This window comes from Dermacentor albipictus, chromosome 9 (assembly GCF_038994185.2).
Source record: "Dermacentor albipictus isolate Rhodes 1998 colony chromosome 9, USDA_Dalb.pri_finalv2, whole genome shotgun sequence".
Taxonomy (NCBI): domain Eukaryota; kingdom Metazoa; phylum Arthropoda; class Arachnida; order Ixodida; family Ixodidae; genus Dermacentor; species Dermacentor albipictus.
In genome coordinates, this window is record NC_091829.1 from 24,506,449 (window position 1) to 24,533,457 (window position 27,009).

At 48.9% G+C, this 27,009-nt stretch overlaps 1 protein-coding gene across 1 annotated transcript; it reads right to left on the reverse strand.

The window, feature by feature from the left end:
• Positions 1–5,505: 5,505 nt before the first annotated feature.
• Positions 5,506–27,009, reverse strand: LOC135901925 (A disintegrin and metalloproteinase with thrombospondin motifs adt-2-like). The gene is made up of 9 exons (XM_065431764.2): positions 26,789–27,009; positions 23,175–23,584; positions 22,652–22,784; positions 16,201–16,281; positions 15,389–15,535; positions 13,271–13,530; positions 10,316–10,475; positions 9,812–9,901; positions 5,506–9,242 (listed from the first exon to the last, which is right to left on the reverse strand). Exons 1-9 carry the CDS (start codon positions 26,921–26,923, stop codon positions 9,030–9,032), a joined length of 1,629 nt encoding a protein of 542 aa, XP_065287836.1. The 5' UTR covers positions 26,924–27,009; the 3' UTR covers positions 5,506–9,029.

Consider the following 27,009-nt stretch of genomic DNA (forward strand, 5'->3'; position numbering starts at 1 on the left):
TGAGACCATAAGCTTGCTCCCTCTGCGGTTCCTGTAGTTATGAGCATCGCTTTCATGGTTGTGGAGTTGAATGAATAGCTTTACTCTCCGTTCATTTGAGATACATTCATGACACTTGAGGGAGTAGGATAATGGCACAAAGACGAGGACATCGCCGTTTTTGTTTCTGTCGCTCGCTCGCGCGGTTATCCCGTCACGGCGAGTTACGACATACTCCAAACCAACGCTTTGCTTGATTACATAACGAGGGAGCATGCTAGAAGCGAGAAGATGGATAAAATTAGGCCCTTCGCTAACCGTTGGTGTTACTATGGCTGTAACTTGAGATATTGGAGCGGGTAACATGACGCAGGTTTCGTTGTCCCGATGTCCACAATGCGACGTGTTTTCCGTCAGTGCAATCCGCTCGTGGTGGCTGAAAGATTCAGCGGACGTGCGATAGCGTTGTCTGAAAGTCGTGGCAATAAGCAAGAAAAAATTTACTTAAAAAGGGTTCTTAACAAATTACAGTTTACGTCACAGTCTAAATAGGTGCTGATAGGCGCCTGATAATTTTGTCTGCACAAAGCTACTGGCTCAAAGTATTAGCAGGAACTCAATGACTAGTTCTGTGGTAGCAAGGTTCGCAAAACTAACTCCAACCTAAATTTTCATAATTTTAACCTGTACGCATCCTTTTTAAGTTGAATATGAAGCGTTCTTCTAAATGTTCTTATTAGATTACCATAACGCCACGCTGAGTGCATCTTCACTCAGCCTGCTTGTGTTCGACGTTTTCTTCTTCTTCTTCTTCTTTTTTCCTATGCACGCGCGCTGTGTAAAGGTGTGTTACTCTATCCAAACGTCGTGGTATACATGTGCTGTCGACTATTGTTTTAAATTTCGGTTGAAATACTCGCGTGTATGCAGAAATGCTGAAACCCTTCGCTTCACTTTATTAGAACTTAAACAGTGTGTTAGCTTTTGGAATGTATACTGGTTTTTCTATAATGTTTTTATTTTGCAAAAAGATGCAACGCCGAACAGGCATAGACTGATCGACTGCTTGCTTCCATACGTGGCGTGCTTACGCGCGCTTGCCATCATAAGCAGAGTGTTACATATTCAGCGCGAACGCTCTCCATGGACCGTGCTAAGCCAACGCGAGGAACGTGCGTTATTACCTACTTATGTATGCGCACGTTGCGTTATCTGCGCGTGCAATTTACGTCCGCTGGCAGTGTTGGCGCCTAACGGCAGTAGCGGGCCACGGAGGATTTCCTTTGCAGTAAGCCAGGCATGAGGGTGCAGGTGACACACAATGGTTCGTCATGCGACTGAAAAAACAAGCAAACGCACAAAGAACGCCCTGTTGACGAATCATCCGGCGAGAAGGCATGGCGCGCAGGGGGGCGCGTGGCAAAAATAAAAAGGTGTTGGAATGTGAGGCGGCTTCCACGTAGCGTTGCCTACGGGATAACACCTACAGTACCAGAGCGTGTGCCAAATGGTTAGGAACCAAGGTACAAGAGGCGGAGAACAAAGACTTTGTGACTCAACAATTTGTCAGCGGTTCAACCGCATACCATTACAGCGTGAGGCATAGGACTGCGGTACTGTGCGAGTGCTGGTATAAAGACGTGCGTAATGTATACCTAGACACCGCGGCACATGTAACGCCGTCATCTTTCGGGTGCATCCGGGTGAGGTTCTTGCTGACTGCGCGACCATGAAAGGTAAGGCAAACTTTATTCATCCGGAGTCCGGCTCCTCAAGTACGCTTTAACAGCTGTGGTGGCTCACTGACTATGATGTTCTCCTGCTGAACATGAAGTTGAGCGTTCGATTCCTGATCTCGAAAGCCACATTCAGATAAGGCACAATCCCACAGGGCCTTGTATATTCAGATCTAAGTACACGGTAAACAACCCCACGAGACCCAAAATTAGTGACAGGCTTTCCTGGGACCTACGGCGGCTGATGCTTTGGGACGTCAAGTCTGATAAGTCATCATGTGCGAGTATGCTTTAATAATTTATAAATAGTAAGTATTATTTTTCTCATCGTGCACGTCGGAGATGTAGCAGATAACTCCGTTACTTATACGCCGTGCCAGGTACGTACATATAACTGGTGCTTAAACGGTAAGCAATGGCCGCACGACATTGGACATAGCGTTTACTCGTGTGAAAGGTTAGGCCTCTCGCCACTTTTCTTTTTTTACACCCAAACATTTATTGATATGGCGAAACAGGTCACAAAGTTAACGACACCTCACAAAAGCAGCTGCAGGCGAAGAATTGCCGCGCTTGCGTGTAATGGAGTACGCACACGCAAACAACCATAGACGTGCTATCGACTTCGAGCACCAGTTGTAAAGCCACCAGAGCAAAACGTGTGGTGAGGCTCACGGGGCACTTCTCATTTTTCAAGAAATTTTGAAGGGTAAGACCGGTAGTCCTACATCGAAAGGTCAGGGGCGGCTTGCACAATCATTTAATAACGAAAATAATAACGAATTTAAGAACGCCTTCTTGTGCGGACTAGGCGTTTTCTATGCAAGATTTACGAACGCGTTCTTAAATTCGTCATTATTTTCGTTATTAAATGTCCGCGCAAGCCACCCCTGGAAAGCCGCGGGAGCGCCACCGCGAGGCCCCGTGCGGCACGAGCGAAGCGGCCTGCGCGTTTTCTACAGCGAGTGCGCATCTCCCGGGAAGCTTACACTCGAAGCGCTACGTGCTATTGCTCTCTCTGCGTTCAACTCGTACGTCACACGTGCGCGTCCGGCTCACAGTGGTGCAACATGTGGGCGCCTCTCCCTTGCCGATGCATTACCGTGGTTTACCGACGCTCCGTCTCTCATACTCTGCAACGACATCTGCCACCCAGGTATAAGAAAGAGCCACACAACGCCTTGTCACTGAACGCTGAAGGCGTGGCCGCGCATGAACACGAATATCCGCCAATGTGCCCTGTAAGAGTTCCGGTCGGGCACGTGAAAAAGGGGTAGCTGGCCCCATGCGGTCGTCGCACTCATCCACGCTAAATACGTTGTTGAAGGGAGGAACTCGTTCTCGTTGAGAACGAGGAGTGGAGTATTTATTTACTACATTTACATGAACGGTGGAGAACATTACATTTCATCAGTCTAGCATGATTGAAACGAAGCAAACCGAGGAGCCGAAAACGGCTGCTGAAAACCACCTGTATCCCCTAAATCCCTAGGCCAGGGAAACTGCCGTCCAAACTTCGTCCAATCGGAGGGTCCAAAGTAGTCGACTTTGAGGGCGAGGGTACGCACCCTCACTTCCGCACTTTTGTTTCATTGAACACACCGAAAGGAGTGGGGCCTCGCAGACAGGGGTTGTCACGCTTGACTCAAGCTGGGACGTCTTGGTTCCTAAGATGACCCCGCAGTTAGCTGCCGCGTCTGTCAAACGACCGTGGCGATTACCGGAGTCCGTGGCGTAACGCCGTAGAACACCCTTTTCCAGTTTTCTAGCTCGAATTGGTCCGTGTAGGCGACAGCGAGCCAGCTAACAATACTTAGTCCGACAAACGTGTCTCGCCTTGCGGCGCCGGTATTGTCCGAGGGAGACGCATTGTTGGCTTCACGAAGCGATTAGTCCCAGAGGGCTAGGAGAGAGTAGAAGGTCACAACCCCCGCTGGCTGATCGTAACAGCCCACAGTCGCGTGCCATGCCAGTCTGCCAAAACGACATGTCACACACACACAAAAAAAACCAAAGTCGGGCTTTTTTTTCCACCAACCGACGTTTCGATCCCGTGCCTGACGTCGTTGCCGTTCTTCCTTCGTCACACGGTCGCAGATATACTTGCTCACGATGGCCAATCGTTTTACACGTTGTCCTGTGAAGCTGTGCCGATTGCAGACGTCAGGGCCCCGAGAATGCTGCATATGCTTTTTTCTCCGTTCGGACGTCACCTTTCTGGTGACTGACTGGGGACGCCAATTTTAACCCGCGTTGTTCACGTCCCTCCCTCATAGCACCTCGACATTGAAACGCTGCCGCGATATGACTTGCCACATATCTGCGACCGGCATGGCCTATAGAAATTCCATGGCCAGATGAAGACTCCATGGCCGCTCGTCTTTACCGCGACCACTGGGTCGGTGACATGTCTGCGGTGGTGCGGTCTACGAGGCGTCTACCGCAGGTATCTTGGATGCTCCGTGGCTGAACTAGTACTCGGCGTTCCCTTGCGGCTTCTAGACGATTTCCTTGCCTCCAGCGACTTACCATCACAGCACCGCATCAGTTACATTTATTTATTTATTTATTTATTTATTTATTTATTTATTTATTTATTTATTTATTTATTTATTTATTTTGAAGTACTGCAGGCCACGAAGTGGCTGATACTGTTTATGTAGAATTACCCTGTGTTTTCATAGGGTAATTGCAGTGCCAGGATATTACATGCTTTAGTAATACTGGCAGGGTATGTGTGTGCGTACTTTTTTTTATTCTTTCTCTCTCTCTCACCTATCGCATCCCCTTGCCCCTCCCCTGGTAAAGGGTAGCCAACCGGAGCTAATCTCTGGTTAACCCCCCTGTTTTCCCTTTGCCTTTCTTTCTTTCTTTCTTTCTCTGTCTCTCTCGCAGGGTATATTACACTCGATAGCGCTCACTCTTATACACTATAATGACTCGATCAATCCGCTGAAGAGATTGTTTCGTCACAAAGCCTTTGTAACAAAATAAGAAGGCCTGAGGCACCAGTCTCTCAGGAGGGGTGGGTTCGAATCTCACCGCTGTCACTATGCCACGTGACCGAGGGGTGGGGAATACGTAATAGCAGGTCGGATGTTTATTAAGGTGCGAGAACCTGGTCCTCACTAGGCTACGTGTTAAGCACGCAGTTTCTTAGCACATGCGCTCGTGTCTAGTCGTCGTCGGCATGGTGGTGATGATGATAGTAGATACTGATGTACACACTCGTATGTCTGCGTACGCCATCCTGCACCGCTTATATCTCTGTTCCTCGCTCTTGAGCAGAAGCACGCGCACTGTGAGAGTTTTCCCACAGGCTATGCAGCCTGCAAGCCGCCTCACATTTCAGTACCTTTACAGCAGGAGCGGTTTCTGGCTAGGTATCGCGCAGAATTTCGTTCCAGAATGAAACGGAAACTATGTCACGGTCCGACTTTTAAAAACAGTTACAACACAAACACCCGATTTCTCAAGCTATGTCACTTTACTTTTTTAGTAGATTTTAGCCGATTTGAGCACCATAATGTTTTTTCGTTCTTGTGTGTCATGAATTTCAGCTTGAAGTAAGCGCTCGTTCTGCCTTCACCTCGCTTCGCGCCTTCGTTATATTCCTCCTTTTCTTTTTTTTCGTTTTTTTTTTCGCGCTGTGTAGCAACCATGCAGTCTTACGAACTCGCTCAAGTTTCCGAGCTCCCAAGTACGAAATATTTTGACACGGAAGAGCGTTACTCTTTCTCAATAAGAGCTCAAATCCCAAACACTCATGAAAAGCACGCAGAGAGCAAACTGGAAACATTTTAAATTTTTATTACCTCGGTCAACAAAAACTTCCGGGCAACGTGCGAAATTTCGCGTCACTCAGTATAACAACTCCATTATACTCAGTTCCATACATAGCAGTCAACGCTGTGGAAGCTACGTAAGACGTTCGGTCAGGAAACGTTATCAGCTATCAGTATGGGCGTTCCGTCCATACTTCGCTGCGCGCCAATGACGTTCTTTCGCGCTAGCATGCACGTGAGGCTCCTCGCGACGGGTTACAAAAGCCCGAAAAGAACAACAAAAATAAAAATTATATAAACCAACGCATTAGCAGCCGTATGCCACAGTGTGCTTCTTTCTAAGGAATAAAACGTGTTTCACTCAATACCGAGCCCATATAAACAACAGTTGCGCCTAATTGCGGTGAAAAAACATCGAAATACATACAAGCGCGAACAAAGCCACCGCAAGAAGTACCTCTAACCTCCACTGCGTTGACTGCCATGTATAGAACGGTGCATAGCTCCCAGCGTCAGCAAGGTACAAGTACAGGACATCGTAGAACTAAACTACATCTATACGAGCAACAGCTCCGCTGTTTTTAAGATCGTGCAAACACTCGTACGTCAATGGACACCAGCTGCCGTGTGTGTATAGTCGCAATAACAGATGAGTGAGTCCGCGAAGCAGGAAATACGTGAACACGAGCGAGAAGCTATAATCCCGGACGCGTCGGGGTAACGTCGCCTACTACAGAATACTCGGAGCCAAACTTTGGCGCCTGTATGAGGCGTGGCACCCCGCGGTACAATGAGCATCGGTCTGCTGTAACAAAATCCTGGCAGCCACGTATTTCACGTTAGGGGCGTGTAAGCTTGGGTAGGTATGGCCGAATCTTCATTTTTTTAAAAAAAGTGCTCAGTCAAGCATCAATGCCATGTCGACACTGGTATAGAGAAATTACACGCTTTCGGCAAAGGGGGGCCTGCGACACGTAATAGTATTTGCAAAATAAACGAGAATAATAATTGATGGTCCGATTGTTATTTGTTATATACTTGCTACTTCGCGCGTTCAGCGGGTAAGGTTTGAGGAATTATCCCCAAGCCTTGCCTTTCTAAAGCATATATATTTCTGGTAGAATTTGTCGAAAAATGTTTGTTCTTTTTTGCAACATAACAGAGGCGACGCCACCGTCTCTTCGTGGCGTCATTATTCGCATCTTGTCGTATTGTCGTTGTTGAGGCGTTTCTGAGGTCCTGGCCAAAATTATTACTGGAAGAATAGCTGCGACAGACTACGTACGGTCTATACAACGCCTGGGTGCTCTTTACGCCAAGGAAGTAAACAAAAAGAAGAGTGTTTTTATGTCTTTGAAATCAAAGGCATTATTTATTGCATTCAGTGTCCATGTATGCGGGAATAACTAGCTATACACTACGGGCGTATCTTACTTCATATCTTCCTTCAACTTCATCTCTTACTCGAGCTGTAATCAACGCTCGAATACCAGTTAGACGCTCCCTTTAGGTTTGGTCCACTCTGTGCGTTCAGAATAGTTATTGGTGCTCACGGACAAAATTAAGCTGCTGGTCCATCTGCAAGTAAATACACAATACTCGATGGTCAGGCCGCCTGATACCAGTCGCTCATGTTTCGCCACAATTCAATCGCAGCGTCCGTTGTTGGCTCCACTGCTCTCGGTCGACCAACGCGACGCCTAACTTCTGCTACGTTGGCAGTGACGCGACACAGATGTGTAACGTGGGCGCACAGCGGAAAGGGCAGCTCTCTCTCTCTTAAGGTCGCGATCGAAAGCAACGCAAAATCTAGCCTTCTTTCCTCCTGATTACGAAATGAGCGACGTACTCGCAACAGCAGGCATAGGTTAACTGCCGCTCGCACACATATGCCATATAATAAACAAACGTAAATAATTTCTTAAACACACCCTACATGATTTCGCGCACTACAACTAAATCCATCTTGGCCTGCATGTGAGGCTCATGAGAGCCTCATGTATGTCGCAAAGGTCTGAAGAGTGACCTCCAGGAGCCTTACCAACTCTCTAGTAGTCCTATATAGAGTAATTATACCCTCTAGGGCATAGGAAGACCTGGAAATATACGGGGGCGCCCCCACGAGGCTCTTGGGCACGCGCGGAACGCCCTGCGTATAAGAGTACTTTTCACATTGACTTCACGTTTACGAAAAACCTTGAGTCAGAGTTGACAGCAAGCGGCGCTTCTCAAACGAGAATTGTCCACTATGCAAAGGCTCGAGACAGGGCCGGAAAAGCCACGATAATTATGTATTATTGAGGACTGGTCTATCAAGTATGTGGAGTACGAAACGAGAAATTTCAGGCATTGCGTCTAACGACTCTCACCGGTCGGTTCCGCAGCGCGCTTTATCAGCGACTATAAGAAAATTCCGCTGCATCAGCGCTGCATCAGCACCGCAGTTGCGCTGTTCCTGCACTACATGTGCACAACTTAAAGGGCAAAGACCAAGTCGATTCTCAGCATGAGAAGCGCTTTTACGTTGCCTATTTTTTTCGCACTATAAGGGTCGCAGATGAAACACCAACTAGGCATTTTCATCGCTTGACTCGCGGTGTGGCAAATGTTAGAAGCACCAGAGTACTTCGAATGCGAAGGCTTTGCACCCGCTGCAAGTACCACGACGCAATTTGGCCGTGTATCGGTTTCAGCAAGAAAAAAAGCGAGGGTTTCTTTCTCGGAGTAACTGAGCATCACTGAGCATCAACTGAGCGTCAGTTGAGCATGTTTTCGGAGTAACTGAGCATCAACAATAAATTATTGCAGGATTTTATCTGGCATCTAACGGGCAGCTTGGAGTGGAAGATATGGCGGCAAGCTGCTGCACTTGACGTGATGGGACACGCGTCCAAGAAACAACACTTTTTGAACAAGCCTTCAGCAGGTCTTTCGCGTTCGCCGTTCACGAGTGCTGTGACCACGCATTCAAAGCCTCGTGAAGCATCGCATCGTGTCGCAGTAGCAGCCCGCGGAACTCAATGCAGAAAAAGTGTATAGCGGGCTGATTTTGTCGATATCTGTTCACTTAACGCGGGAACACAGCGATGAAAAAACAAGGCATCAAAAGACAGGCCACAAGAGCACTGAATAAGCAATGCACACGTGGCTAATACTTTCTAGGTGTTTGGCGTAATTCACACGCAACAGAACTTGCTGGCACGCCTCCCTGTGGTCCGCAGCAAGGCCCAGTTTTACAACAAATGGTTTCTTCTGCGAAAGACGAGACTTCCCAAATAAGTGCTCTATATATCAAGCCTAAACGAACTTGATACCCTGTCCTGCGAGCCAGGATTAGCTCCGTGCCCTTTTCTATTCTTCCGCCTTTTTTTTTTTTCTAACGTTTCGCACCGGTAAACATGCAAGGCATCTCTCGACACTACGGCTAATACCACGCCTTTCGACACTGTGCGCCTTGCCTTAAATTACGCAGGAACCTTCAACACAGAACTGCTTGTACTATAGGGCTGTCGGAAACGCAACGTCCGTCTCAGAACCAACTGGGAAAGCCGCGGCGGAACCAGTTGTTCCAGATTCTCGAGATGTCGGGAAATACCACGTTGACCACGGAGCGCCGCGTCGACGTCGTGGGGTTCGTCGTCGTGGTGACCACGGTGCTTCGCGGCGCCCTCTTTGTCGAGGCCGCGGGGCTGCCCGCTTGCTGGCCCGCCGGACGCACCACGCACGACCCCTCGCGGCAGTACTGCGCACGAAGAGAGGAATCGAAGTCTCAGGGCGAGGGTGGCGTGGAGGTGTCACTGAGAACTGAAGCCGAGAGACGGCAGTACTAAGTCCGCAGTGAGTATACTGTTTAACTTGAAAAAAGATCTAATACATTGTTGTTGTCCTATCTTTTTTTTAACGCGAAAGCGTTAAGGAGCTCGTGTCGCAGAAAAGCCGTTGTCGTCGGCGGCGTTGGCCATGAGCGAAAATGGCGGAAGGCAATTTTTTCGAAGCCGATTGCCGTGTTGAAGAATTGAGTAGAAATATACCCATCTGAGTATAATCCTTCAGATCTTGGCACACCTTCAACGCTTATTTGGCATCTTGTTCCCATTTCTTTCTATCGTGTCCTTTCTCGTTCTCGATCATTTTATTTCTAAAGCTCATCACTAAAATCGTGAAACCGACGGCTAGCTGTGTCTGGAATCTTTTACTACGCAATTATACCATCGCGGTGACATCTGGCGATCCTGGGTGGAGACAGAACTTTGTTTTATAGTGTCTACCAAGCACGTACGCCCGTCAACTAAGGTGTGCGTGTATGCGTACCTTGCCCTTTGCGCATGTGGTTCCGTCGAGAGCCGGATGAGCGGGGCTGGCCCAGGATCCTTTCAGACACCACAGTTCACGGCATACGTTCTGTATAGAGGTACAAGAAAGAAAGCGTTACGCGTGTTTCTACTTAACACGATCACAAATGTCAAGAGCACTTTCTGTCCTTCTGTACTAAACCTTTTAAATGGCCGCTCGATGTTTAATCAGCGCTATCGTCAACAAACCCTTGACTGACGAAGTCCCCGTGCAAGAACGTTGGCTCCAGGCCGACGTTTCCGTCTTTCGCCCACTGCTGGCCAATTCAGCTCCACCTTCCTGTGACCCACTTTGCTTTAAGACCGCACACAGCATCATCAGTTCTCGCAAAAATTCGAACGTCAACACTGCCGAACAACAGTTTGATAGCGTGAAACAGGCTTAATCGCGCTATATGCATGCAGAGTCACATGCTGTCATGCACTTGAAAATCGGAGTGTCAGACGATGGGCGTATACTTGCATTGAAGGGGCTCCTGGACGAAGTGTACGCACTGTAGTCCGTTCCCAGAGCCAGCTTGCACTGGGCGTCATCCGGGAAAAGCTGACCGGGCAGGGGTTCTCCCTCCAGCTCGGCCACTGGCTGGCTGGTGCGAGAGGCCAGACACGACGACGTTCGGCTTCTGCGACCGGACGCGACTACTTTGCAACCTGGTCCGTTACGTCATATCGGCACTACACAGCTGCTATAAATTGGCAAATTCAAACCAGGGACCCAGCAGAAGAAAAGATCGATCAATCGATTCGTTCGTTCGTTGGTCGATTGACTGATTGACGTCGCAAAGCAGGTGTATATGTGAGACCGTAATGGTGGGCTCCGAATTAATTTTGACCACCTGGACTCCTTTAGCGTGCACCTGAATCTATGTACCCTAGCGTTTTTGCGTTCCGCCGCCGTCGAAATGCGGCTTACGGGAATCAAACAAGCGACGTAACACTCATCAGCAGAAAGCCATAGTCACCAAACTATAACGTCGGGTTACAACGTATGTAACCAGCATACTTTTACGAACGGGACTTTCGCGAAAACATTTTGCGAGCGCAATGACTTCAAAATTCCTTCGCCGTACGCGCTCCATGTTGTGCCTCTTGCATAATCTCGCAAACCATTCCACGCAATCGGTCGCGCTCGGTCTGCACGAGGGTGCAGACGTCGACACTTTCCGCGTGAACAACTTAAGTGTCGTGAACAACTTAAGTGGACAACTTAAGTGTCACCACGACTCTTCGGCACGCAAAGCAGGAGTCAGCTGAAGCCTCGCCTAAACGACGGCGTCATCTGAGCGAGGCAGCAGTGCGCCAAATTGGGCCGGTTGGATACACACTTGAGCGAAGAAACAGCGTTTTTTGAACGGGACAGAGAGAGAGAGAGAGAGAGAGCATACGCGAGCGCTGTGCATGCGCCACCTTTCAAAGCACCGTTCAAACAGTGCTGCTTCTTCACCCAAGACTGAGCGCGACCTCCTCATTGACGCCGTCGATCGACTGACGACGCATCATCTCTGCTGACCTGAAATTTTGGCGCACAAGGCGAGTCGCCCAGATATGAATAAACAAATCTATACCTTTCAGAGTGCGGTAGTCCTGTCCATCGGCTGACGCGCTCTAAAGTTTGTCGGGCTCAGAACGGCACCTGTCCTGTACTGCCCTGTGGCGACTACGCGCGAGGTCAACGCCCGCTGTCGCAGCGGGCAACACTGCCTGCAACCAACCCGTTTTGTTGAAGGTTCTCTCATGCATGCTGACTGATTGATAGCGCTAAACGCCTTAGCGTAACGCCTACGTTACGAGGGACCACCTTAGCGGAGTGCTACATGATGAGTTTCGCCACCCGGGTCTTTTTTGTTGTTGTTGTTCTTTTTTCACATGCGCCGAATCTAAGCAGGCGGACGTTTCTGCATCCCGCCTCCGTCGGAATAAGATTGACGCGACCGGCAATCGGACCCGGGACGACGTGTTCGGCAGCACAACGCCTTGTCTACTGGGTCACCGTTGAGGATGAAGCTCTGCAATCAAGCCGAACCAACCACCGTCGTTCGTGGCAAAAACGTGCAAATTAAGCATTGCTAAATTCGTGGCGACACGAATATTGGAATGAACATTTATAAAATGTCTTTTTTATGCTATCTGTTATTACTATAATGGCACTTTTCCTGAGGCGAGGATCTATTTCCTTCTTTTTTTCTTCTTCCACTATGCGGATGCTGCCTTACCCGATGGGCCAGTCCCGGAAATAGTGCAAGCCGAGGCGGCCCGATGTCACTGCAGGGGCATTACCCACCGAGAACAGACGCGACAGGGGCTTGGAAGAAGCGTCGAGCGGAGCAAGAACATCTTCGATACGCGGCAAAACGTTGTTCGAAACGCAAGTCCATGCTGCTGGCTCGAAGACGCCGCAAGCGGAGCAGCGTCGAGCGGTGGCTCCGAAGATCATGGTCAGCATTTTACCCAGAAACCGGAAGCGGAGCGGCGTTGATATGTGGCGGATCACGGCTTGGAATATGAACGCAATTTTTTTTTTCTTTTTGCACGCCAACACCAAGCCAGATTGCGTCAATACGCACTGACATACAGCGATATACACAACGTCGGGGCCCAACAGCGAGTGGTGAGACACCAGTGCAATGGGACGTAAGTGGGTCGGTGTTGTTTACGGGTGCAAATGAACTCCGGTTTCGATCGGACGTGTGCAAGGTGTTGGATCACTAGAAATTTACGTCGAGAGACGAGTCGTTTCCGATGAAAACGCGTTCAACTACGTCGTGTGCTCAATACTTGCAAGTGCTTGCGAAACAAGAACGGCGTTCCTCACAAACACAAAAAAAAAAAATAGAACGAGAAAAACTACTGTTAGACCGTTTCCGCAACGCGTGGGATACGCGTAACATCTTTAAATTCGTTTCCGTTCAATAATGACACCTGCTTTCAATTTCAATTAGTGTTGTTTTTTCTAATACAATATCGTAACAGTTTGAATCGCTGAACGATACAATTTTGTTCTAATCATATCATTCTTCAGTACGAGGTAGCCCTCAACAGTTCTTTGGAATCTCCAGCGCGCACTGCTCATCGTGAGCCCACTTTCCTGTACAAGTGGTATTTAAAACAATGCTGAGTGGACGAACTCGATCACGGGTGCCGACAACGTGTTGTTTGCAAACGATGCTGGTCAACTTGCTAGCCATCCTGACTGACGGCGCATTACAGCGCTGAGGCATTACAGCGTTACACCGCTCGTTTCGAGCGAGCACGAGGTGTGAACTCGGGACTGCGAATTGGGCTAGTTGATGTTGTATGAACGGCAACAAACGAACAAACAAACAAGCAAAACGCTGAGCGCTTAAGACAAAGGAGGAAGAAAGTTTAGCGACGAGATTTTCCCCGCGAAACAAGGTGCCAAAAAGAAAGGGCCGCTCACGAGAGGAAGTCCTCGAGGTACTGTCCCGAGCACGTGGACCAGCGGGTCTTCCCGGCGCCCGTCTTGGCCGACATGATGAAGCTGTCCGGGTCGCAGCGGTTGTCGGGCGGCCCGTCGTGGTGCATGCCCAGCGAGTGGCCCAGCTCGTGCGCCACCACCAGCGCCGCCTCGAGGCTGCGCGCCTCGCTCAGGGTGCAGCTGTAGCGGCAGCGGCACATCCCGTTCACCCACGCCAGGCCCAGCACGCGGCTGTTGTTGCCCTGCGAGCGGCGTCCCACGTGTGGCGTGAACTCGAGCTCCGCTCGCGATTGATTGATTGATTGATTGATTGATTGATTGATTGATTGATTGATTGATTGATTGATTGATTGATTGATTGATTGATTGATTGATTGATTAAAAAACTTTATTATTCCACCGAGCTGGGGTGCCCGCCTCTCAACCTACACGTAGGTAGGGGAGGGAGGACGAAGCAGTCCCCGCGCGTTGAGGACGGTGAGTCTTCACGGCCTCAACGGCCAGGCGGATTGCTCGACGCTCCGCTCGCGAAAGAACTCGGGTGTCACCGTAGCGGTGTCACTTGCTGTCCCCCTCAGTCACGAATTACGTTCGACTGTCGATAAATGTGTGAAATTTACGTAACTTTATGCCAAGGGGCTGGAGGCTCCATAGAAAGCAAGTCGAGGTGGGATGAGAATGACTCTGCATTTTATAGAGAGCCACCATAGTTACATAGTAATTCAATGTTCATTTATTCTACAGTCAGTCGTGCTACGGTTCTTCAATAAAAAATGTTGAGTCGCCCATTCGAATTACATGCAGAGGTTAATTATTGGCCACAAGCATTGCAGCAAAGGAAAAACATCTTTCGAAATTACAAGCAAAACGCCCCACTTCAAACGTCCCGTCAAACACGGTAGTGCCGTCACCAAAGCGGTTGTCTGAAGCGATACATTTCGCTCAGAAGCAAAATGGGTGTACTTTAGGAAAGCAGAACGTTCAATTTACTCAAAGCTTAATGTTCGCTGTCTCTTCCTTGCAACCACTGCGCAGTAACGGCACAAATAGGTCGCGTCCACAAACGTGTACGCCGTGACTGAAGGGGGCTATTTTGACAGCACGCGTCCCTTACTTTTCACCCAGTGCCTTCGGGGTCTACGCGTCGCCTCGCACTTTAGGACGCGGTTAGAAATGGGACGCCGCTGCTACCTGTGAGGGCCTGAACTTCAAAATCCCATTCACCTTTCAAGTTGTCTGAAAAAGACACTACGGTAGCGAATTTAAGCAACGATTCTATGAAAGAAAAACAAATAAAGACCACGCACTCCTGTGCCAATCCTTGGCCACGTTTACAGTAACGAGACAACAGCGTATCACATTTCTTAGCGCATCAGGGTGATTACTAGGATACTGCATTTTCCTTCGACACATGCTGGAATCTATTTCCGATTATATGCGTTGCAACGGTGAGTGCAGGAGTGCGCGCAGCGTCAGCCGTTTCACTTTTCGGGTGCCCCTCAGTGCGATACGCCAGCGCTTACACGCACCGTGTGAGACGACACTCCGCATCTCCCGCAAGCTGCCCCTTGTTCCTGGCGCGCTACCGCAGTTTACATGGATGCGATGCGCCAGAACTGCGATGCGACACGTCACTTAACTGTCGAATTCACGTAAACGCGCACGTAAAGTAACATTCGCTTAATTGTTTCGGGACATTTCCATTTTCGTTATTGAAATGACATGAAAAGAACGCAATGAAAAAAAATGTGAAAGAAATCCACTCTAGACTCAGTGATAACTGCGGCCCATTACCTAACACTCGTGCAACTTTGAGCATTTTATTGTAAACCTGCCATGATCATGAAGTGACCTTGCAATGGCGTTGTACTTAATTTGCTGTGTTGAACATCGTGTCATCACTGCATGTCAGCACGAGCTCATGCTAGTTTCAAATTTTCCTCTTTTCAATCATTTAATCCTGTTGACGACCACCATCACCAGCACCGACGTCAACGACGGCAACGACGGAAGTGTATGTAAGAAAACAAGTGCTTATAGAGCTGTAACACGTCAATAACCAAGCCTTCGCTGTCGTAACATTGTTCTAGCAGCCCGCACCTTGACGAGGTCGAGTCCCGAGAGCATGAGCGCGTGGTCCCAGCGTCCCAGTCCCTGCTTCGCTGCCAGCTGGTTGCGGTTGCACTGCCATACGCAGAAGTTATCCAGGTAAGCGTCGATGTCACCACCGCCAGTGCTGGGACCCCGCTGCAACGGAGACGGGCCCGACCACGCCGTCGGTTATACGCGTTACATCAGCAGAGCGTCGACAAGCAATACAGTTTACCTGGCAGTGAGAACGTAGTGGCACATTTTAAATACACGCAAAATCGATAATTACACGGCAAATATTTTTTGCTTGCGCCGTCCTGAGACTGTCCCGTCAACGAGCATCGTTAAACCATTTGTCTGCCCCCCCCCCCACCGCCCCTTCACGCGCATACACACAAATTCATAAAAACATGCTTCGACAATGAACGGCTCTTTTCTCGCTCTTTCCTGGTCATTATTTTTGTTGTGCGTTCGTCTGATGTTTACGCCGTTACGTTTACGACGGATCATGCCAGTCAATCAAGGCGCAGGATAGCTTACGCTGGCACATATTCCAAACACATATTACTGTGCGAGCAAGGCGTCACGGTCATTCATGTTAAAAGAACTTGGCATCGCAGAAATAAAACCACCTTCAGAAATCTTAGGTTCGGTATCTGGTTAACGAAAAGACCAAGCCGGAAAGTTTTCTACGCAGAACTGTAGACACTCTTGAAGAAATTGTATTGATTTGTGCGCCACCTTATTTCTTGCGCTGAGTACCGATTCCAAGCTTCATTATGTGAAGCAACATCCGCCGTGTTTACTCCGTGCCAGCTCACCTTGGAGTCGACGAGCTCGAGGTTGACGATCTCCAGTTTGAGCGGCTGTCCCAGAGATCGGTACTCCAGAATCAGCTGGACCTGCGGCGAAGAGACGACAACGGCCGTATTCGCAAGACGCCTCCTCTACTGCGAAGCTCTAAATATTCACCGAGGCCTGAATTCGAAACAGTTGGTAACGCAACAGCTTGGAACGAAAAAGAGTGGCAAACAAACACGCATAGCGCTGACTTCCAACTAATCTTATCGGAGACAGGCGACCCGTTTTTTTAAGCATTCACAAACAATAGTTCAAGTCACTGCACCCCCTCTGGGAACAAGATGTCGCCGAACAGGGCATCGTTGCTCTACGCGACTAACACCTTACCGTGCCAAGACTAACGTTTTCAGGTGTTCTTTCTTCCCTCGCACAATAACAGAGTGCAACAGTCTGCCCGTTGAACAAGTGACAAGCATTGACTGTACTGAACATATATCTAATCAAATAGGCCGAGTTCTCCATGTTTAATTACCCTGCTGTTGATACTGCTGCTTAATGAACCTGTTGTTGTTATAGTCGCGGTTCTTCTAGTTCGATATGATTTCTGATTTCGCACTGCTGAAGCTACATAAAATGATTTCGTTGTATCGTTTGTATGATGTATCATTTTATTTTATTGATGTTGCTGTTTATTCTAGTTCAATATGACTTCTACTTTCGCACTACTGAAGGTTTGTTGCATAAGATGATTTCGTTGTATCGTTTGTATGCTGTAGCATACTATTTTATTCATGCGCAAGCATCATATGGCCCAGTGAGCGAAAACGCCAACGTCTGTAACAGCGAAAAACCACCTGAATTCCTATCGGCTGCGACGCCACGTCACGAGCGCGCCTCGACGGAGCAGAGCGGGCGAATCGGAACACCTGCTGCGTTGATGCCGTGCCAGGTGTTTGGTACGGGGAGAGGGCATCGCCGCGACGCCACGTCACCAACACGCCTCGATGGAGCAGAGCGAGCGAATCGGAACAGCTGCTGCATGCTTCGATAGCGCGCAAGGTGTTTAGTGAGGGGAGAGGGCATCGCCGCGACGCCACGTCACCAGCGCGCCTCGACGCAGCAGAGCGGGCGAATCGGAACACCTGCTGCGTTGATGCCGTGCCAGGTGTTTGGTACGGGGAGAGGGCATCGCCGCGACGCCACGTCACCAACACGCCTCGATGGAGCAGAGCGAGCGAATCGGAACAGCTGCTGCATGCTTCGATAGCGCGCAAGGTGTTTAGTGAGGGGAGAGGGCATCGCCGCGACGCCACGTCACCAGCGCGCCTCGACGCAGCAGATACGGCGGCGCGACGCCGAGGGCCGAGACGGGTTGTCGTTGGTAAGGCAGTCGCACGACTCGCGCGTGCTAGTAACGCCCCGGGTCGAATCCTATCACCGGACACATTTCCCTTTTTGTTGAAAAGAACCCAAACTAGGCGAGACAGGAAAAAAAAAACGCTTACCATAAAGAGCCTGGTAAGAGGCAAACAATGATTCGCAGCAAAAAAAAAGCATACAAGCAACACACTGGCTATTTACCGGCTACTGGCAAACGTGCATCGACGTAAAGCGAGATAGATTTCACGGCCCGGTCCTATGAAAAACAATGTGCAGCGTGTCTGGAATGATAACTTGGAAAGAGTTACATACCTATTGGGCGCAGTTGCAGGTAACTTGGCGCCTACGTCGAATCTCACGCGTACACATCCTGCTTAACCCATCGATGCCTTCGTGTGCATGAACACGACGCGAGCGGGGCGGACCAAAAGCCAGGCTGAGATTGCCGGACGCGACAGCACGTTTGCGTGAACTCGCTGTTGACGCGACGACATGCCAGCGGCGAACGGCCTCAGAAACGAGAAAGCATCCCGCGAACACAGCGTCTGGTTCTTAGCTCCCGACTACGACCCGTCGACGCAACCCAGCCGGGCTTATATGTAGCTTGTCAAGCATGCCGCCGCTGTCAGCCTACACCACGTAGGCAGGCTGGTTAAGCCCGACCGGCTATATATCCTTTACGCCAGCTCGGCAAACAGAATCCGTCACTTTTATCGGGTTTACGTAAACGGCACCTTGCCGAGCACGTCCACATCTTGTATGATGCCAGGGTTAGCGCAGAGTATGAAGTCTATTTCATTTCTAGTCTCGCCGTTCGGGCCCCTCCACGTCCACTTTCGGCTAACCCGCTTGCGGAAGAAGGTATTCATTATTCTCATATTATTCTGTTCCGCAAACTCTACTAATAACTCCCCCCTGATATTCCTAGTGCCTATGCCATATTCCCCCACTGCCTTGTCTCCAGCCTGCTTTTTGCCTACCTTGGCATTAAAGTCACCCATTAGTATAGTGTATTTAGTTTTCACTCTACCCATCGCCGATTCCACGTCTTCATAGAAGCTTTCGACTTCCTGGTCATCATGACTGGATGTAGGGGCGTAGACCTGTACAATCTTCATTTTGTACCTCTTATTCAGCTTCACAACAAGACCTGCCACCCTCTCGTTAATGCTATAGAATTCCTGTATGTTACCAGCTATATTCTTATTAATCAATTCTTATTAATCTTATTATTCTTATTAATCATTCTTATTAACGTGCTCGGCAAGGTGCGCTGCAGTGACCACAGGATGGTAAGAACTCGAATTAGCCTAGACCTGAGAAGGGAACGGAAGAAACTGGTACATAAGAAGCCGATCAATGAGTTAGCGGTAAGAGGGAAAATAGAGGAATTCCAGATCAAGCTTAAGAACAGGTATTCGGCTTTAACTCAGGAAGAGGACCTTAGTGTTGAAGCAATGAACGACAATCTTGTGGACATCATTAAGTAGTGTGCAATGGAAGTCGGTGGTAACTCCGTTAGGCAGGATACCAGTAAACTATCGCAGGAGACGAAAGATCTCATCAAGAAACGCCAATGTATAAAAGACTCTAACCCTACAGCTAGAATAGAATTGGCAGAACTTTCGAAGTTAATCAACAAGCGTAAGACAGCTGGCATAAGGAAGTATAATATGGATAGAATTGAACATGCTCTCAGGAACGGAGGAAGCCTAAAAACAGTGAAGAAACTAGGAATTGGCAAGAATCAGATGTATGCGTTAAGAGACAAAGCCGGCAATATCATTACTAATATGGATGAGATAGTACAAGTGGCTGAGGAGTTCTATAGAGATTTATACAGAACCAGTGCCACCCACGACAATAATGAAAGAGAAAATAGTCTAGAGGAATTCGAAATCCCACAGGTAACGCCGGAAGAAGTAAAGAAAGCCTTGGGAGATATGCAAAGGGGGAAGGCAGCTGGGGAGGATCAGGTAACAGCAGATTTACTGAAGGATGGTGGGCAGATTGTTCTTGAGAAACTGGCCACCCTGTATACGCAATGCCTCATAACGTCGAGCGTACCGGAATCTTGGAAAAACGCTAACATAATCCTAATCCATAAGAAAGGGGACGCCAAAGACTTGAAAAATTATAGACCGATCAGCTAGCTTACTGTCCGTTGCCTACAAACTATTTACTAAGGTAATCGCAAATAGAATCAGGAACACCTTAGACTTCTGTCAAGCAAAGGACCAGGCAGGATTCCGTAAAGGCTACTCAACAATAGATCATATTCACACTATCAATCAGGTGATAGAGAAATGTGCGGAATATAACCGACCCTTATATATAGCTTTCATTGACTACGAGAAAGCATTTGATTCTGTCGAAACCTCAGCAGTCATGGAGGCATTACGGAATCAGGGTGTAGACAAGCCATATGTAAAGATACTGAAAAAAAAAATGGCTGTGGCTTAGGTAAGGTTAAGCCCAGGATGCGAAGCATACTAGCCTTTATTTTAGTTGTTGAACCACTGTTTAGCCTGGTGAACTGCTGTTGCTTGGCTATATTTGGTTCGGCTAGACGAAGAAACAACTCTTGCATTACTGCTTCGCCTTCAAGAGTGGAACGCGACAGCGTTCCCGTCGACCCGCCAAGGGGTGTAAGACAATGGGCTACAGGGCAGCGACTACGCGCCCCGCATTGGACGCGGTGAGCGTCGAGCAAAGCAGCGTTCGGCGTGGCAACGAAATGTGCGCCTGAGCAAGAGACGCACGCCTTAGAAACAGCTCGTTTCTAAGGCAACACCGCATTCACTAGAGGCGCTTTTGTACCGCTTTGAAGCATCGTACTCGTGGCTCAGTGGTAGCGTCTCCGTCCCACACTCCGGAGACCCTGGTTCGATTCCCACCCAGCCCGTCTTGCAAGAGTTGAGCCAAAGCCACTTCTCCTCTGTCGTGACGTCACGGTGTCACGTGGTTTCAAGGCGACACCGCCGCGCCTGAGGAGCTGGGTTGAGCTCTCGTAATATGCTTCGCATAATATCTATAGCGGCTACACAGCCACCGTAGTCCTCCATAAAGAAAGCAACAAAATCCCAATAAAGAAAGGCGTCAGGCAGGGAGATACGATCTCTCCAATGCTATTCACAGCGTGTTTACAGGAGGTATTCAGAGACCCGGATTGGGAAGAAATGGGGATAAAAGTTAATGGAGAATACCTTAGTAACTTGCGATTCGCTGATGATATTGCCTTGCTTAGTAACTCAGGGGACCAACTGCAATGCATGCTCACTGACCTGGAGAGGCAAAGCAGAAGAGTGGGTCTAAAAATTAGTCTGCAGAAAACTAAAGTAATGTTTAACAGTCTCGGAAGAGAACAGCAGTTTACAATAGGCAGCGAGGCACTGGAAGTAGTAAGGGAATACATCTACTTAGGGCAGGTAGTGACTGCGGATCCGGATCATGAGACAGAAATAATCAGAAGAATAAGAATGGGCTGGGGTGCGTTTGGCAGGCATTCTCAGATCATGAACAGTAGATTGCCGTTATCACTCAAGAGAAAAGTGTATAATAGCTGTGTCTTACCAGTACTCACCTACGGGGCAGAAACCTGGAGGCTTACGAAAAGGGTTCTACTCAAACTGAGGACGACGCAACGAGCTATGAAAAGAAGAATGATAGGTGTAACGTTAAGGGATAAGAAAAGAGCAGATTGGGTGAGGGAACAAACGCGAGTTAATGACATCTTAGTTGAAATCAAGAAAAAGAAATGGGCATGGGCAGGACATGTAATGAGGAGGGAAGATAACCGATGGTCATTAAGGGTTACGGACTGGATTCCAAGGGAAGGGAAGCGTAGCAGGGGACGGCAGAAAGTTAGGTGGGCGGATGAGATTAAGAAATTTGCAGGGACGGCATGACCACAATTAGTACATGACCGGGGTTGTTGGAGAAATATGGGAGAGGCCTTTGCCCTGCAGTGGGCGTAACCAGGCTGATGATGATGATGATGACGTAAACGGCACGAACGGCCGGATTCAAAGCAGCAACTGATCAACCAACTCAACGTCCCTGCGGTCCTTGAAGTGCGCAAGCGCAAGGTCGCAGCCAAAGCACGGCTCACAAAGAACGGCCCCTAATCATGTTTTGCTGAAGGGCATTAACGGATTCACACACTGCTACAAAAGCTTCCAGAGTATTTGACTTATTGACTGCTTGACAATGTGAAAACGCGCGGTACTAAAGATGTTCCGAAATAAGCACCGGCCCAAGACGGTGACATCATTTGATAAATGGACATGGCCAAGGAAGGACTAAACTGAAGAGACCATGAACCAAGAGCATGAACTATGCTTTGCCCTCTCACTCTTCCTCGGACAGGTTTCACCCACCATTGTTCTAAACAAACTCTTCCGGTCTGATCTGACACGCTACTAATTGTTGGTCGCCCATCAAGAACATGTATTATTGTTTGTGCTGCAGGACTGGTAAGCACGGAGAGACAGAGTAATGTATGTAACTTGTGCCCCGAGGCAAAACTCAAATTACAACATGAGTTCTGCGAAAATCTGCAACGTGGCGTTCACGACAGGAAATGTTGACCTGAAAACCTTATTACCTCAAGCAGGCTAGGTTATACTTTTCACTGCCCCGTTTCGAAGATGATGCTATAAGTGATAATCATCATCATCATCGCTAGCCTCCATCATGAATAGTAGCGCTAAGCTACAACACATGGAAACACTCGCGGATTTATCAGGAACAAAAGGAGTTCGCAGTTGAATCTTACGGGCCTGGCGATCAAACTCGGCACCATCGCCTTTCCGCGGCAGTCACTCTAGAAACTGAGCCATAACGGGGGGCTAGCCGATGGAAGGGCGAAGGCCAATTAATCGAGAACTCAAAGCGCTGGTACGCTGAATAACTGAGCCAATTGCGAGGAGGGAAATTCTGAAGGCGGAAGAAGATTCATCAAATGGAAAGACAAACTATAGAGTAAATATAGTCACTGAAATGCTATAACTCCAGTATATTATGTTAATAATTCGTCCAGATCTACCCTTTCGCTGTTTCTTGTGTTGCGCGCTGTGCGCAGAAACATACCTGTTCAAGGACAGCCGTGAGCTTCCTCTGCAGTGCCCGCTCCGTGGCCATCGCGTTGCTGAGCGCGGCGTCAACGAACACTGCGAGCTCAATGGCATGCTCCCTGGACACCGCCGCCTTCGTCTTGGTGGCTCTATTGAAGGAAGGCGTAAAGGAAGGCGTATTGAAGGAAGAACGTAACTGCATGCGGTTTTCGGATGTGCAATTTATACCAATAAGTTCAAGCTTAGTAACCTTCACGCACAATGTTTAACCGGAGGACTCTTCAAACATGTAGGTGAATATAGTACCATTAAGAGCCAACTTCGGTATTTTGCATGCTTTCGCGGTCACTCGTAAAAGACTGCAGTGTCTTTGGAGAAAAAGGACGCAAAGACTACTGCGATCGCTGGTTAACGTAAGCTGGCGTTAGGGGCGACGACCTTTGACTTTTTTGTTTTCGTCACGTGTATCAAACCGACGGTGGATCGCCGTGCGAGCGCTTCTAGAGGCGTCACTGAGAACGAGCAAGAACGACTCGTACCTGCGTCTTCTGGTGGACATCTTGCTCCAGAAAGCGAGGAACTTGGACTTCGGGGATTCGCGGCGCACCACGTGTCCGCCGCCATCCTCTACTTCGACGCTCGCGTCCCGGGATCCCTGAGACGGCGCCACAGAGATCGCTTCGCCCTGGGCCGTGATGACGAGGGCGTGGACTAGTTTCTCACCGGGACACGCGATCACTACGGCTCGGCCCGCGGTGCCGACACCCTGCTCGTAAACCGGGCCTTTGTAGGCACAGTTCTTCACTGACGCCGCACCGCCCGGAAAGGACTCAACTGCCGCGCGCTTGCTGCGAAGGGGCACGTACAGCCGGCGCTCTCCAATGTGCACCGACAGCAAGTCTGGCTCGAAGGACACCTGGACTGGCTCTTCGCTGGCCACATCGCCGAGCTGGAGAAACGTGGAACAGAAACAGAGTGAACTGCGAACTCTAAAGCGCGACGGGCAGATCGTCATTAACAACGTCATCATCACTTATAATCAGCCCATTCTATGCTCACTGCAGGATAACAATATCCCTCATCGATCTACAATTGTCATTGTGTTGTGCCAGCTGACACCACCTGAAAGCGTCCCATTTACATCACACCACCTGCCACCCCTCGATTGATTTAACTTCCCCTGGTCCTCACTCGGTAACTGCAGTATACTATCGGTTACCTGCCCTAAGCCTGCCTAACTCCTGTCCTTCTTCTTAATCTCAACTAGCATATGGGCTACTCCCATTTGCTTTTATGCGAAGCATATTACGAGGGCTCAACCCAGCTCCTCAGGCGCGGCGGTGACCATGAAATCACGTGACACCGTGACGTCACGACAGAGGAGAAGTGGCTTTGGCTCAACTCTTGCAAGACGGGCTGGGTGGGAATCGAACCAGGGTCTCCGGAGTGTGGGACGGAGACGCTACCACTGAGCCACGAGTACAACGCTTCAAAGCGGTACAAAAGCGCCTCTAGTGAATGCGGTGTTGCCTTAGAAACGCGCTGTTTCTAAGGCGTGCGTCTCTTGCTCAGGCGCACATTTCGTTGCCGCGCCGAACGCTGCTTTGCTCGACGCTCACCGCGTCCAATGCGGGGCGCGTAGTCGCTGCCCTGTAGCCCATTGTCTTACACCCCTTGGCGGGTCGACGGGAACGCTGTCGCGTTCCACTCTTGAAGGCGAAGAAGTAATGCATGAGTTGTTTCTTCGTCTAGCCGAACCAAATATAGCCAAGCAACAGCAGTTCACCAGGCTAAACAGTGGTTCAACAACTAAAATAAAGGCTAGTATGCTTCGCATCCTGGGCTTAACCTTACCTAAGCCACAGCCATTTTTTTAATACACGCAGCTGTCTTCGCGCATCTTAACGTTACGCCAATCATCATTTGTTCCATCGCTCTTTGCACGGTCCTAGCTTCTCAAGCTTCATCATCATCATTATTACTAGTCCAGTAAATAGAAAGACTAACGAGAGGCTTCTTTCAGAGATACCCAATTATTCCCAGTTCGGCGTTAGCCGAACCAAAACAATGCATGCTAATTTCGCAATCTCAACACTCCATGCTCCTATTCCTTCAGAACCATCTTTGTTGTACTAAGAGACCACAGGTCATCTTCATGTTTTATGCATTACATGGCCTGCCCGACTAGAACGGAAACTACAGCGAGTGAAGTTACGTTACACATACGTGCATACTTCATACAAAACATTTCGCATCCCGTGAACCAAGGAAAAAAGAAAAGGAAATTTAGTCTGGGTCCGGCCTAGGTTGAAGGATGCCTCCCTCGCCTACGTTCTCAACTATGGTGAAGAGGCGAGGAAATTTAGCTTTTTAAAAAAAAAGTTGGCATCCACCTGTGATTCAACTCGACAGCTCCGAATTTAACAAATCATTTCTCTTCCTTATGCTTTGCTTGGTTGTCTGTTTAGTCGTCATGTGGTTGTTACTTAAACAAAAAGTTCGCTGTGAACTGTAGATGAACCGTACAAGAACCATAAAGGAACCATAGCATAACATGATAAAAGCAAGACTGAGGAACACTCGTGGAGCCATATTCATATTCAAACAAACTTTATCGGCACTGTCATCATAAGATGACACTTGCGAACGACGTTGCTGCAAAGCACCGTCATTTTCTCGAGTGGACTGAGTACGCCAGCCGTGATTCGACTCACTTATCCGTGGCTTTCCGGAAACTTCTACGTAAGTTGTTGGTTGTTAAGCTCGGCATCCGGATTAACAACCATCAGAGCTAAAATAATAATGTCGTGTGCATCGAGGGCAGAATACATGTGAACTTAATATGTTCGCTGAATTCGGGGGGCAGTTCACTCAAGGCTCCGGGATCGTTCGAGGTCGCCACAGCCAAATAATACGGGCAAGCTTCGGTGTTCAAAAATGCAAACTGCACATCTAGACAAAAAAAAGAAAAAAGGGGAAGACGTTAATTAATTCACTCAAGTCTTCTATGGGCACACCACGCACTTATATCGAACAATGACTGTTTCATCAACAGCCTGAGCATTAGGACATACCGCTTCTCCGAGAAATCCATTTCGGGTTACAGTCCACTGAGGCGAACAGGGCCAATCTTTTAAGCACGCTCAGGTTATCCGCCTCCCAAGCTTGCGCAGTATGACACCCGCGAACTGAACTATATATTTGACTACCAAGGTCCTATAGCATCAGAATGTCCGCATTGTTCCCGCAATATCCCCCCGTAGCGCTTGAACAGCCTCCGTTGATTATCATTAAGTACAATTTTTATTTCATAAACGCAAACTGAACATCCGCGTCTATGTTTCAAGAGGTCGAAATACATCTAAATTGAGACATCCCGTATGCATTTCCTAATAATTCCACATATTTCCCACATTATCCTCACGAGAGGATGCGAAACTGACGCTCGATAGCTGTCAGTGAGATGCCGAAATCGGGATGTAAAGCATACGAAGTCCATGGAAGGCGTACCAAAACGTTTCGGAAGGTATATATGCGACAAAATGTGCTGAATTCATTACGAACTCTATACTGTGTAATAAACTTCTATGAATATACTGTCCGAGTAAGACAAAGAGCGCGGTTTGTTTCAACTACCTTGTCGAAAACTTGAAATGGTGGCAAGCGCCAACGAAAGAGGAAAGTTGTGCTTCGAATGGGCGCGCAGAATAACTTGTCAACGTTCCGAAGAAGAGACCTCGGCTAACCTAAAACTGCACGCACGTCGTACGATGAAAATAGTTGACACTGAAGGGTTAGCCGCGTCTTATAGCAGTTCTGAGGAATTAGGCATACCTATAGAAGGCTTCTGGTCGTACCGAAACTCTCTGCCCGGCAAAGCCTAAAAGGTACAAGGTCGCGGAGTACCATCAGCACAGCTGATAAGGCGACACAGCAGGCCTGAAGCTCCCCAGTAACTGCAGCTCCAGATTTACGCGTACGATTCGTTCTATCAATCAGAAGCCAGGACTTGAACAGTTTCAATAGTGTAACGAGAAAGAAAGGCCGAGTTCAGCCTTGAAATTTCCCACATTACATTAGCTGGCCATCTGTCCCCAGGCGGAGGCCTCCATTCATTCCCAGCTTGAATAACACGCGTAAGATGCGTGCTTACCTGGGCACCGCACGAGCCAACCAGAAGCAGCAGCTGCAGCGTCACGCCGACGGCTAGCGACGTTAGCATTACAGCGCTGCGCGGCAAACGAGCGACGACGGGCCGTAGCGCGCGGCGCACATCGCCGGCGGCCATCCTTTTTTCGAATGGCGCTCGCGGCCCTCGGGTCCTTGGGTTCACAAACGGCTGCCTGCTCGGGCGTGACGGTCCCTTCCGGAGAC